The sequence below is a fragment of the Castor canadensis genome, chromosome 2 (assembly GCF_047511655.1).
Source record: "Castor canadensis chromosome 2, mCasCan1.hap1v2, whole genome shotgun sequence".
In the NCBI taxonomy this organism is placed as follows: Eukaryota; Metazoa; Chordata; class Mammalia; order Rodentia; family Castoridae; genus Castor; species Castor canadensis.
Window position 1 is genome coordinate 103,295,999 of NC_133387.1, and position 13,900 is coordinate 103,309,898.

General features: G+C 46.5%; 1 protein-coding gene across 11 annotated transcripts in view; it reads left to right on the forward strand.

The window, feature by feature from the left end:
* Tns3 (tensin 3) overlaps window positions 1–13,409 on the forward strand; it is a 271,418-nt gene extending 258,009 nt beyond the window's left edge. For all 11 annotated transcript variants that reach the window (XM_074065416.1, XM_074065415.1, XM_074065414.1 and 8 more), the window contains 6 exons: window positions 133–210; window positions 1,152–1,229; window positions 6,484–6,652; window positions 8,440–8,508; window positions 8,602–8,628; window positions 10,575–13,409. In XM_074065416.1, the coding sequence (XP_073921517.1) occupies window positions 133–210; window positions 1,152–1,229; window positions 6,484–6,652; window positions 8,440–8,508; window positions 8,602–8,628; window positions 10,575–10,719 (566 nt within the window). In that variant the 3' untranslated portion in view covers window positions 10,720–13,409. The remainder of the gene's footprint in view (window positions 1–132; window positions 211–1,151; window positions 1,230–6,483; window positions 6,653–8,439; window positions 8,509–8,601; window positions 8,629–10,574) is intronic.
* Window positions 13,410–13,900: the final 491 nt, after the last annotated feature.

The following is a 13,900-nucleotide window of genomic DNA, read 5'->3' on the forward strand; positions in this document are numbered from 1 at the left end:
CCACATCCCACAATAATGGAACATGCTAGTTGCTGAAGCTGTAAGGGCTCAGCCTTCATGCCAGTTTGATTTCAACTGATCATTTTGCAAGTGCCCTCTGTTGACGTTTGTTTGCTTCTGTCCACTTTGCAGGGAGCCTGACGGCTCTGGTGTGCCAGCATTCCATCACACCCTTGGCCCTGCCGTGCAAGCTGCTCATTCCAGAGAGAGGTATGAACTTAGGGCTCAGTGTAGGATTGCAGGTGGTGGTCAAGGCCTCCTGCTCTTGGCTCTACAGAGAGCCACTGAGAAAAATCAAGACTGAAGTTCTTTACCTGACATGTGCTGTGTTGGTATCCCCAACAGAAGTCCCCAACAAGTTCACCTGAGCCAAAGAAAAATGACAGCCAGCTACAGCCAGAAGCATCCAGACGTCTATGCATCGTGGCTTTGCTGGATGGTTTCAGGGTTGCCTCTGAAGCTTAAAAACCTAAAGCTCTCAGACACACAGACCTTTGCATATAATTTGCATGATTCTACAAAATGGGAAAAATGTTGATAATGTTTAATTTAAGGGATGGATAAACCATTCTTACTACTTTGAAAATATCTGTAATAAGGCCACACACTCATGGTTCATGCCTGCAATCCTAGCCACTCAGGAGGCAGAGATCAGAAGGATCATAGTTCAAAACCAGCCCTGGAAAAATAGTTCATGAGACCCTATCTCAAAAATACCCAACACAGAATAGGACTGGGAGAATGGCTCAAATGGTAGCACACCTGCCTCACAAAAGTGAGGCCCCGAGTTCAAATCCACACACACACACACACACACACACAAAATAATACTCAGAGCATATCACAACAATTTGATCCTATGTCCCAGCAGTCCTAAGATGTCTTAATTTCACACAAAGACAGAATGATCTAATGAAAAATATGGGTAGGCATGATTGGCTCCTCTAAATCAGAGCTCAGAAACATAATTCTGTCACTTGCTGTCATTCCTGTCTTTGTTCTGAAAGTGGTTGTACTTTCTATGGGCTAGATTATTGTCTACAAGAGACATGTCACTGTGCAAAGCCATTGCCTGTCACCATGTGAGAGTTATCATGAGAACTCTGTCAGGAGCCACACTCACTTCTGTGTTTTCTTGCCCCTTCCTGCAGATCCATTGGAAGAGATAACAGACAGTTCTCCCCAGACCGCGGCCAACTCAGCAGCTGAACTGTTGAAGCAAGGAGCAGGTGGGTGAGAATCTCTGTTTCCACACCTCCTGGTTACTGGGCAGATCTGGGCTTTCCTCTGCACATCTCTTATTCAAGCTAGTTTTTTGCAGACTGTGAAGCTGGGTGGGGTACAACTGTATGGAGATGCAACCAGGGCATGACAGACCTGGTAACACTGGTGTGACTAGGACCAGACCAAATTCAAGGGAATAAATGTCAAGTCTTATATTTAGTGTCGGGGGAAGTGTAGAAAGACAGGATGTGGGTGACCCTCCTTGCCAGCTGTGGATGTAGAAAGTTCCGGAGATGTGACTCAACAATCATGAGTCAAAGGTTGGACCCGTGTGGCCCTCAGTCTGGTGAGACACCCCACCTAGAGCCAGCCTCACAGAGACCAAGACACTTTGTTATGACATTTTCATTGGTAGACTTTACTTTTCATAGCCTCGCTTCAAAATTAAAGGGAAGGCACAGAGATATCCTAGATAATAGTCTCTCACCCTATGCCAAAGTGTTGTATCTGTTACAATTGATGAGCCAATATTGATACGGTGTTCTCCTTTCTGTGGGTCTGGCATGAATCCACCATTATAAAGTCATACAGGATATTTCATTGTCTTCAAATTCTTCTATACTCTGCCTGCTCATCCCTTGTTCCTCCCCCCACACTCACACGTACATATCCAAGCACCTGGAAAGCACTGATCCTTTTACTATCTCCATAGTTTTGACTTTTCTAGAATGCCTTACAGTACAATCTTACAGTATGTAGCATTTTCAGATTGTTTTCTGTCAGTTAGTAATATGCATTTAAATTTCTTCCACATCTTTGATGGCTCCCAGGAGGCAGAGCCTGCCCAGGTGTCTCATCTTGACCTCCTCCTCCTCCTCCTCCATCATCTGAATTTCACCATCCTGATTCCCTGGGGATATTAGACTCCTGAACTTGGAAAGGTCCTCTGAGATCATCAAGTTCAATTTCCTCATTGATTGAGGAGCCAAGACTCAGAAGAATTAGCAGAAAATTTTTAATTCTACTCAGTTTAATCCCTTTTCATTTGATACTGAGGCCCTTATGACTGTTCTAGTCTCTAACACAGTTTCTTTTCGTGTTTTAAGCCTCAGGTCTTAATTAGTGGCAGAGGAATGGGGGGTAAACTTGGACCACACTGCTGATTAATTTCCTATCAATATTGTGGTTGTTTTATTTGATTTTATTTTGCTTTAGCATTTTGTAAGTATTTATAAAAGTCATGTTTCAGCCAGGCTCCAGTGGCTCACACCTATAATTCTAGCTACTTGAGAGGCTGAAATTAGGAGGATTACAGTTTGCCAACAGCCTGAGAAAATGGTTCCCGAGACCCCCATCTCCAAAATAACCACAGCAAAATGGACTGGAAGTATGGCTCGAGTATTAGAACACCTGCTTTGCAAGTACAAAGCCCTGAGTTCAAATTCTAATACCACCCAAAAAAAAGTCACGTCTGTTCCCTCCCCTCATATGTGTGATTTTGCCTCATCATTCTGTATTGTTTTATGTTCCTTTCACATTTTGCCTAATGAGTTTGCCCATGGTTTTTACAGACATAATGGCTACATTATGGCCCATTGTGTCAACTCTTCCTGGTTGTCCATTTAGCCTGTCTCTAATTTCTTCAATACTAAAACCAACGCTCAGAGGACTACCTTCCTGCTTTCTTTAGTTTTTCTTCATTCTAGATTATTACCTTGAGGTAACTTCCCACAAATGACATGACAGACAGGGGTAGAATAGTAAACCGAGATGTTGACATGCTGTAAAGTGGCCTAGCACTTCACAGAGCTCTCTGCTGAGGGCCTGATAGATGGGCTTCTGACTAATGATCACTGCTCATCAACAGCATTTGCCAATGGAATTGGACAGCCCTGGGTTAGGCCTACTAGGACACCTGCAGCATCAGGCAGCTGTGCCCCCTTATTAAAAAGTCCCCTGTGGTGCATTCGAGAGAGAATAGAGCCAGGGCCTGAATCATGAAGGCCTGTGAGTCCATGCCCAGACCCCATCCATGTTGTGCCAACTATGGAATTTACATCCTCTTCTTCCTTCTTCTTCCTCTTCAACTTCACCTTCTTCTCCTCCTCCTTCTTTCTCCTCTTCTTCCTTTCTCCCCCTTCTCCTCTCTCCTCCCCCTTCTTCCTCTTCCTCTTTTTCTTCCTCTTCTCTTCTTCCTCCCCCTCCTCTTCCTTTTCCATAACTGCATGACGGAGATCAAAGGTAGAAAATTGACCCTCCGAAAAATCTGTTTTTAATTTGCCAGACTTCCTTCTGGCTCTAGTTCCTAGCCTCGTGTGCTTTCTATTTTACAGTTCTATTCATAGCGGAGATAGTTTTCATTCTGCTTTTCCAATTACCTGCTAACCGTTTTTTCCATGTTGCTATGTAATTTTCATGGTTGCTATTTGCTGGTTGCTTGCTGTTCTATTGAGGGGACAAATTGAACCTTTCCCTGATTTTTGAACATAATGTTTCCAGGCTTTTCCTCTGCAATGGCGTGTGACCCATTGCTCTCTGTAGATTAGTTATCTCAAGGGTTATAGACTTTCAGAATCTTCTCAGAAATGGGTCCTCTAGGTTACTAGGCTTACTGAATCCTCCTGATGAGTTTGGCCAAATTACCATCCAAAATGGCCCTCAGTTGTACTGGGCCATGATCAAAGCTTTGAGGGCATTGTGTACCTGGCAACTGCAATTTCAAGGACTTTGGCCAACCTGCTTTCTCAAGAAAACACTGATAAGTCCTCAGGTTTGGACAGGAGCCGAAATGCTTGTGAACCACAAGGATTCTTCCTGACTTGTTGAGGGACGTATGGAGAAAGAGCAAGACAGCTCTGCTGGGTCTCTCTTTCTCTTTTTTTGTTTATTAATTATTATTTTATTGTATCTTGTTTATTTGCTATACTGGGGTTTGAACTCAGGGCCTACACCTTGAGCCGCTCCACCAGCCCTTTTGTGATGGATTTTTTTTTGAAATTGGGTCTCGTGAACTTACTGTCTGGGCTGGCTTCAAACAGTGATCCTCCTGATCTTTGGCTTCTAAGTAGCTAGGATTACAGGCATGCACCACTGGGATCAGCTTATTAATTAATTAATTAATTAAAGACAAGCTCTCACTGTGTAGCCCAGGCTGCCCGGAATTCACCATCCTCCTGCCAGTGTTGGGATTATAGGCACGGGTCACCACACTCCAACTGGGGGCTCTTTTACACAGGCACTAGTCACATCATGGTGGCTCTTTCCTCATGACCTGATCACCTGCCACCTCCTAAAACCATCACTTTGGGGGACACAGACATTCGGTCCGGTGCAATGAGTAACACTGCTGGAAGGAGTAGAAATACAGAGAAGGGCCATGGAAATCTTTAGGCTTAAGTAGGCCATACAGAGGGGTGACTGGTGTCTACCTGCCTGTCAGTATGTCTCCAGACCAAAATGTGCAGACGTAACAGTGACCTTCTGAAAGGAATGCATGTCTGTCATGATAATGACAAGAATTGTCCAGGGACCTGGGCTATGACCGAAGAGATTTGAACACAACTGAGGTGCCTCTTGGGAGTGTGAACTACTTAGCGTTACATCCCCTGTCTTCTGCCTGGTACTTAATGAGTTCCCAGGAAACATGGGGTTAGCCCTGAAGATTGTATTACAGCATAGTCACCATGACCTGAACATAGGAGATGGGTGCCTGTCCGAGTCTCATTGTCTGTGGGTCTCGATTTCCTTATCAGTCATTTGACTATAGTAATACACTCTTCTTCGTAGGGTTTTTATTAATACTGAAACTGGAATTTTGAACCCAAGGCCCAAACTCCTGAGATTCCATATGCCAGGTCTGGCCACCTGCTCCTAAACACCAAATAAAGAGGCCTGGTGAAGGCAGAGAAAGGAGGTTTATTACACGGCTCGGGACATGCCATGGAAGAGGCAGAGTAAGCACTCAGTCCATCTTCAGCCATCTTTGGGGTACACACATGAGCTATAGTTTTAAATGGAGAGAAGAACTAGGGATGGGGACAAAGGTGTGCATAGCTAAACAGTCCCAGTCATAGGTGTGTTCTGGTTGACCATTATCTCAGTGCTTGTTCTCAGAGAGGTTCCAGAGTTGTTATCTGGAGCCAGGCAGGTGGTCGATCCTAAGGAGGGCCTACTGTTGAGTGTAGTTTTGGTCCATTGTCATAAAGATGTTATTGACCATTCCTGTCCTTCCTTGATTCCAAGGTGGCTGCAGGAGAGACTGGCTCAGAGCAAAGACAGATTCAAAATGGAAGAGAGATGTCATGCTTTTCTCCTGTTTTTAGTTAATTCGTGGGTCTGAGTAAGAAGTCAGTCTTTTCAGCAAAAGCAGTTTGAGCACCTCTTACATTTGCACAGAGCAGGAAGAGACACCCAGATTCACTTTCTCTGTACATAAAGGTCTTTTAACACTTCTGATGGTGTAGAGCCCATTCGTGCCAAAGGGATACCCTGATGATTTCACAAGCACTTCAGCTCTCTTAGCTTCTCAGTAACATTGTAATGTTTTCCTGGGGTGCAGTCCAGAAAGCCAAATAAAGCACTTGCTTAATTTTCCTTGTTGAGGTTCCCTTATGGGATGAGTGTGGGCTAAGGGGGAGAGTGGGAAATTCCCAAGGCTGTGTTGATACAGCCATTTTCCCTCCCAAGAGGAGTTGATCACAAAGAAGACCCCAAGACTTTCTCTGGCAGTAGGGGAGCCAGGACTCAGACAAAAATGGCTGGCATTCTCTTCTCACCCACTTCTGCATGCCCTCTCCTCTCCATGGGCAAGGTCATTGTCTGTAATTGTGAAGCACACCATTTCCCTGAAGAGGTTTCTTGAGGACCTCAGTGACCCCTTACCTGTAAAGTAACTGGGCTTTTGCGCTAAGGTGACTGTCATCCAAACCCCAGAGGCCATAAGAAGGGTCCTGTCTTGCAACAGGACAAATAGAGTCTCTCTTCCAGCCAGTGGAGGGCAGAGCCAGGCTTTGCCTGAGCAACCTGTCCATTCAACACCTTGGCAAGAGGGCATGTGTCTTTTGGACATTCATTCTCTGTGCTGAATTCAAAATTGGGGACAAAGGACATTTGCTTTTAAATGTACCTGGTAGGTTGCACATCCAGCTCTTTATGAACCCACCATTTGCACGTCAGCCACTGCTGTGTGTCAAGTGGATCTGACATAGCCCTGACAGGCATGGCTGACATTCACTCCACCCCTCCCTTTATGTCTTACAGCCTGCAATGTGTGGTACTTGAACTCCGTGGAGATGGAGTCCCTCACCGGCCACCAGGCCGTCCAGAAAGCCCTGAGCATGACCTTGGTCCAAGAGCCTCCCCCAGTGTCCACAGTGGTACACTTCAAGGTGTCTGCACAGGGCATTACCCTGACGGACAATCAGAGGAAGTGAGTGCTGGGCGGGAGGGCTGTTGGGGTGGAGCTGTGACCCCTGAGGGGTGGGGTGGGGTGGATAGATGGTCTTCGCTAGTGTGAGTGGTCATCCAGGCACATGATTAGCTGCCCTTGAAGTCATTAGTAACAAGCCTCTGTCTAGACTGGCCCCTGTCATTAAATACGTCCCAGGAGCTACACGTAGACCAGTGTTAGTATTTTTCCTGAAGGCTTGTTTCTTAGAAATCAGTAAACTTTTTAAGAAAAAGATATTTGGTACTTTGAATACCACACACATAGATTTACAAATGCAAAAATCTTTTTAGTCATTACTTTAGAAGTACCGTAACTGATCGGATCCCTGACCTCTGTTTCAGCATCATTACCTTTTTTGATTTTTTTTTGGTGGTACTAGGGTTTGAACTCAGGACCTACATCTTGAGCCACTCCACCAGCCCTTTTTTGTTTTGGGTATTTTCAAGATAAGGTCTCATGAACTGTTTGCCTGGGCTGGCTTCAAACCACGATCTCCTCATCTCTGCCCCCGAGTAGCTAGGATTACAGGCGTGAGCATCATTTCTTTTTAAACTGAAGCTCATCTCATTTCAGCCAAGAGAATAACCTTGATGCATATTATTTTCTTTGATCAAGTCCACATGATTTTGGTCCCTGTGTTTACTGCATCAGTTACACTGGAACAGGTGCTCCCTGAGCCCCGACGAGCTAGGAATGCTTGGTCACAGGCTTGTCCTCCACCGGCCTTCCAGAGTTTTCTCATCAGCTTCTACATGAGGCACCTTGGACCTCAAGGTCAAGGGCATATCAGATATTTGTTAAAGAAAACAGTCTTATATGATTAATAAGGAAGGCAGTGGTGGACCCATAGTGATGGTAGGAACCTCTGGGTACCCATGCCCACAAGACATCGTGCAGGTCAGCTTTAGAACCTTTGCGCACAACATTCCCCCAGATCCCCCCACCCTGCAGTGCCTGTCCTAGTGAGACATTTTCACCTGCCCATGCTGTGTGGGAGGTTAAAGGCAGATTCTTCCATCCACTGCTTCAGGATGACGCACGTTTGGGCAGGTTTTGCTTATAACTCTTCACCTGCTGTGAACCAGGACCTGGGGCAGGTCTCGGGCTTTGTTCTGCTCTGAGTTCTGTGCCTTCCCCCCTTACTAATGAGCAGGTGACACTGGGCCTGCTCCTTAACTTCCTGATGTGTGGTTTCCTCATCTTTCAAGCCTCTCCTAAAGAACCTACTTGAGAATTTTGCAGCTCCAATAAAAAGATCAGGGGAAAATGCTGTGCTTGGTTTGGCCTTGACAGCTAGGTTGGGGCTCTCCAACCTGGTATCATGTTTATTTGGGCACCATCTTGTGAGAAAGGCTAGCTGGTCTCTTGACATTGTCTTCATGGACAACAAGACCGTTAGAGGTCTCCCTATGATGACACAGCCAGGAGGGTCCCCGCAGGCCTGAGTTGCTTCCTTGGGCCCGTCTTCTACCCATCTAGTTCCTTCGCACTCCTTGATCTAGTCCCCATGTCCATGCAGCTGATGCTTCCATTCTGTATGGCTCTTCTGTTGGCTGTTCCCATGAACCATTTTGCCCAGCTTTGTATTTGCTGTTGACTGTTCACAAGCTTATGTTTGTCTCTTCTCTCCAGATGACAAATAAAAATGTTAGATAGTTTCTACTCCATGAATCCTACCTACAGGAAAGTGGGTGAGCCTGTCCTCATCCCCATTCCCCCTAAAGCCCCAGTAGCAAGAATGGTCCTCTCTATGATTTACCCAACAGGCTCTTCTTCCGAAGACATTACCCTGTGAGCAGCGTGATCTTCTGTGCCTTGGACCCGCAAGACAGGAAGTAAGACAGTTGCATTTTTATTTTCTCTGCTTTATTTACACTTTAATTTTAAAACTCAGTGTTAACTTTTTCCTTTTCTCTGTAATTCTCAAGGTGGATCAAAGACGGCCCTTCCTCCAAGTAAGTTAGCCAACCTGTCTTTACATTCTCTCTGTTTAAAGTCACGGTCCAAAATTGCCTTCAGTGTCAGATTTCCAAAGAAAGTTTCTTAGATGAAAACTGCTCAGTCACTGCAATGGACTGTTTGTTTGCTTTAAAATAAAAAATAAGGACTGGATGTCAGTGGCTCTCGCCTGTAATCCTAGTTACTCAGGAGGGAGAGATCAGGAGGATCGTGGTTCAAAGCCAGCCCAGGCAAATAGTTCTTGAGACCCCTTCACAAAAAAACACAGAAGAACCCTTCACAAAAAAAAGGGCTGGTGGAGTGGCCCTGAGTTCAAACCCTAGTACTGCTAAATAAATAAATAATGGGGGGAGGGAAAAGGTTCTTATTATGGAGCCAGGGCCTGGGTAGCATTGGCTTTTCTGCCACTGTTGCCTGGGTGTGCAGTGTTTAGGATGGATCTGTAATATGGCGGCACACACAGTGAGACAGATGTGTGGGGGAGAGAGTGGCCTAGTAGTGCTGAGGCTCTCACAGCTGGAAGGAAGGGTTCTCTCTACATTAACAAGAGATGAAATCAGTGTTCAGCATTTACCAAACACAAGGGAGTGTATTTTTATCATGCCTTTGCTTGGTGAGGACTCATTCCCAGCCCAGGACTGCCATCTGGGCAGGTGGAGGAGGGACCACATTCTAACCTCCCATTGGAGGCGTCACTGTCTGCAGGCCCACCTGGGCTTCCTCTACAGAGTCTATGTTTAATGACCACAAGTGTCCAGTCGCAGGCCTCCTTCCCTGGGATTTTTTTAAATATTTTTTTAGTCAGGACCCTCTTTAGTCTGGGGAGCTGGTCAGTGCCCACTGAGGGACCATGTCCCCTTGCACACACAGGCCTCTGGTTGGCTAGCAAGCAGGGCAGCATGGGGCTTCCATTAGCTTGGAACCAGTGACTCCATTGGGGTTACTGGAGTGTCACTGGCCTGGTCCTTCTGTGGTGTGCAGACTGCTAAGCTGAAACAAAAAGTCCTTCATTTTTCCAAAAAAGAGAAGAAAGACCACTGCCAGGGATTTACAGTTGGAGAATGATGGGTATTGTGTGAAGTTTATGACTCAGAAAAGCCTATTAAGAAAATGGCTTCAATTCTTAGAGAAATAATTCGATGTACTGTTCTTTTTAAACAGCTTTCTAAACTGGGCATGGTTTGTGACTCAGGCTTACAAGTCCTGGACATATTTCTCCTCCTGCCTCAGTGGGTGAGGTGTCCGAGTCAAGACAGGCCTGGGGGCCCTCTGGCAGCCCCTATGGCTCTCTTCTTCCCTTCGCACCTCTGGTCCTGCATGTCCACTGGAGCTCAGGAACTCATCTGGAGGGCTCCAGTCCCTCACGTGGAGCCACTGCTTCCACCCTCTCTATCTATCCATCTATTTATCTACCTACCTAGCTATGTATTTATTTATTTGTTTGTTTGCGGTACTGGGACTTGAACTCAGGGCCTCCACCTTGAGCCATTCCACCAGCCCTTTTTTGGTGATGGGTTTTTTCCAGATAGGGTCTCACAAAGTATTTTCCCGGGCTGGCTTTGTTCCTCAGTCCTCCTGATCTCTGTCTCCTGAGTAGCTAGGATTATAGGTGTGAGCCACCAGTGTCTGGCGATTCTTCTGTTTTAGGCTTTGTGCCATCACTGGTATCCCAGGAACATGCCACTGTGTCTGGCTTTTTTCCACTGAGATGGGCTCTTGCAAACGTCTTTTGCCCAGATTGCCCTTGAACCATGATCCTCCTGATCGCAGCCTCCCAAATAGCTAGGATTATAGATGTGAGTCATTAGTGCATAGCATGTGCTCTGTGGCAGGTGGAATTGCTCGTGGGGGAGCTGGTGGGGGCCAGAGTAGGTGGCAGCTTTGCACACGCATGGTGCACTGCAGGGCCCTGGCTGCTCTAACCTGGACTGTCCTCTTGCAGAGTTTTTGGATTCGTGGCTCGGAAGCAGGGCAGCACCACCGACAATGTGTGCCATCTGTTTGCAGAGCATGACCCTGAGCAGCCCGCCAGTGCTATTGTCAACTTTGTGTCAAAGGTCATGATCGGCTCCCCAAAGAAGATCTGAGAGCCCCTTGAGCCCAGACCCACCAGGTTGCCTCTTGAGGCCTTGAGATGGCAGTGGGGTGAGGTGGGGACCCCGCTTTGTACCAAACTGATAATCCTGACATTCCAGGCCCGGGAGGGCAATCTGCAAACTCTACAAAAGCAAGGACAGTGTCACCATGAATTGGCCTTTCCTGAAAGAAACTTCTTATCTGATACATCTTTGGAGCCAGGCGTTTTTTGGGTGAAGGAGCTTGGCCTAGGGTGTTCCTGGGGCATGGAAAAGAGAGAACAGAGGCGGGATGGGGACTGAGTTCCTGGCCCACCAGCATCTGGGAGGATGAGACACACCTAACCCGCTCAGCAGGGACCCAAGTGACTACTGCACCTGCCCTTGGCAGAAGAAATCCTGTCCGGTTGACACCCCAGGCAGACTGCCTCCCTCACTTGATATCTTCCCACACCATAGATGCTGATGAAACAGAAGGGGACGAATGTTTGACGAAGGTTCGTGCAGGTCAAACCCTTCCGGATCACGGCAGGGACATGAACCAGAGGAGCTATGAAGATGAGGGTGGCAGGTTCCTCTGGCATTTTGGATGAGTCTGCAATGCCAGAGAGCCCAGGGCACTCTGAGGAAAAAGGAGAAGATGGAAGGACAAATGCCATTTCTATATAATTTATATTTTATGTATGCCAAATTATTTATAACAGTTTGCCCTTGCTATATTGTACCAGTGTCAAATGCTGCAGCTGGATAAGCTGTGATTTTCAGGAGGCTTTGGCCTGTAGGATGTACCATGATAACCCCTGTCCCCCCGACACTAAGGCAAGCAAGTGGTTTCAGGCTGACATGATAAAGTCCCCCTCCTTGCAGTGAGGCTAGGAGGTGGTGTTTGCTTCAAGCAGCCTATCCCACACTTTACTTATTGAAAATGTCTTTTCCAGATGGTCAATGACTTAATTCCTGACGGCAATGTCCAGAGGGGTGGGGACGCCAGGTTTTACCTCAGTGTCCCCTACCGAGGGGTGCTGGGATTGTCTGCAGACTTGTGCAGCCTGGCACATCTGGCCTTTGTAAGCTGTCACCGTGCTGCTCCTGGCAGTACCTGCTGGTATGACACGTTGGAACAGAAGGAAGGATGGGGAGAAAGAGTAAGAATCCCATTCCTTCAAGGCAATGTGTGGTGCCACTTTGCCGCTTCCTCCTTGTCACCGCATCGGGTGCATTTGTTCATATTTACATACGTTTCTCAGTGCTACAGTTTTATCACCCACAGCTGTCAGTGGTCACAATTCGGGAGAAGCCAGTGACTCTAGCACTTCCCAAAGTGAGAGATGTCACTGGGCTTTGTAGAGACAAAGAAGGCTTGAGTCTCCTTCCCTCAGAAGCCAGCGTAGTCTGTGGGAGCTCCAAGCATCTCCCTTGTGACCCATCCTGAAATTCCCTTTCTTTTCTGCTGCCAAAAGGCCAGTCCTGGCTTATAAATGGACACAGCTGTCACAGGCCACAGTTATCAGGCTGGGGTTTGGGAATGTACTTGGTGGATTCTCTGTTTTAAAGTGAGGGGCAGAAGAAGATGCAGCTATGTGCAGAGTTGGAACCAGCCGGATGACGGTGGGTGTCCTAGGTGCACGTTGGTGAGTGTGTGTGTGAGCGTGCCTGTGTGCGTGTGAGTGTGTGCAGGTGGACCTCTCCACTTTTTAGCTCCTATTGATGCACCAAACGCAAGTGCCTCGTTTTTGTGCCAAATGTTTGCCTTGGTCTTCGCAGACCTCTTTGCAGGACACACAGTGGCGTGGCTGTTAGAGAAACTGTGCTGGCATTCCCTGGAGACCCTGATGTCTGCCACAGAGACTCCTAGCATTTCAGTTTTTTTTCATCCACTACAGGAATCCCCCAGTAAGGGGAGCTGAGTTTTTGTATTGTCCTCAAGAAGTACCATGTCAAGTGATGGTTTTGACCCAAAGACCACAGGCCTTTTCCTTCTGCTGGAGGCAGAGAGGGCCTGAGGAGAGAGCTCAGAGCAAGGCTGGAGCACAACCTGCAGATGACCTGTAGAGAGAGAGACATTGGGGTCTTTGCGGAATGCCACAAGAAAGCAAAAGCTGCACCAACTGGTTATTGAAACTGACCGACCGGGTATGACTTTGTATTCAAAGTAAAAGTGGTCAAGGGTGTTAAGGAATTCACTCCCTCCGAGGAACCATGGGAAGGCCCATTCACATGATTTCCCGTGAACTGGTACGACAGGCTTCCTGTGTAAGGAACAGAACAGAACAGAAGAAGTCCATGTTGTCACAGACTACACCATGGCAGCAGAAATATTCCCAAGGCATTTTGCCCCTGGAGCTCCAGTTGGGCATGCGCACACAGACACTGTCCTGGGAGTGAGTTTGAAATACCAACGCCCAACACTTAACGATAGCCAGGGTCCTACTAACCTACTTGTTAAAGGTGGTGTCTGTTTCTCCAGTGTTAAAGCTATAGCCATGTTAACAGTCACACTGCATTTATCCTCGGTGTCAGAGACCTTGTAACGTCTCCTCATCTGCCTTACCTGTTAGTGCATATTTTTACTTTTCTGATATTGTAAAGAATATATATCCAGTATGTAAATGAATGTTCTATCAATCCTTTGTATAGTCATTTTCTCTGCTCTTTAAATATCATCTCTATTCAGAGTATAATAAAAATTATGACCTTGGTAAGCCTCGTGAGACAACATCTGTGCATCTCTATGTGTACTGTGTGTGTGCGTGCATGTGTTAGTTTCTGCATATGGGTCTGTGCATCTGCGTGTGTGCCTATAGTTCTGTTTTGCTTTTTTTTTTGTGCCTTTGCTTTTATGGACTCGTGCTGTTCAGTTATCAATTCACATACTTTTTGTTTTCAAGAATATTTCAGACTCCTTTAAAAAATTATATTTAAATATTTAAAATTAATTACAGTGTGCAAAGTTGGTAATAGATAATGACACACTTTTTTTTTTTTCTTTTGGACAGCATTGGGGTTTGAACTCATGATCTCATGCTTGTTAGATAGGCACTCTAATCACTTGAGCCACTCTGCCAGCCCCTTTATGTGATGGGTTTTTTGAGGTAGGATCTTGTGAACTCTTTGCCTGGGCTGGCTTTGAACCATGATCCTCCTGATCTCTGCCTCCTGAGTAGCTGGGATTATGGGCGTGAGCCACCGGCGC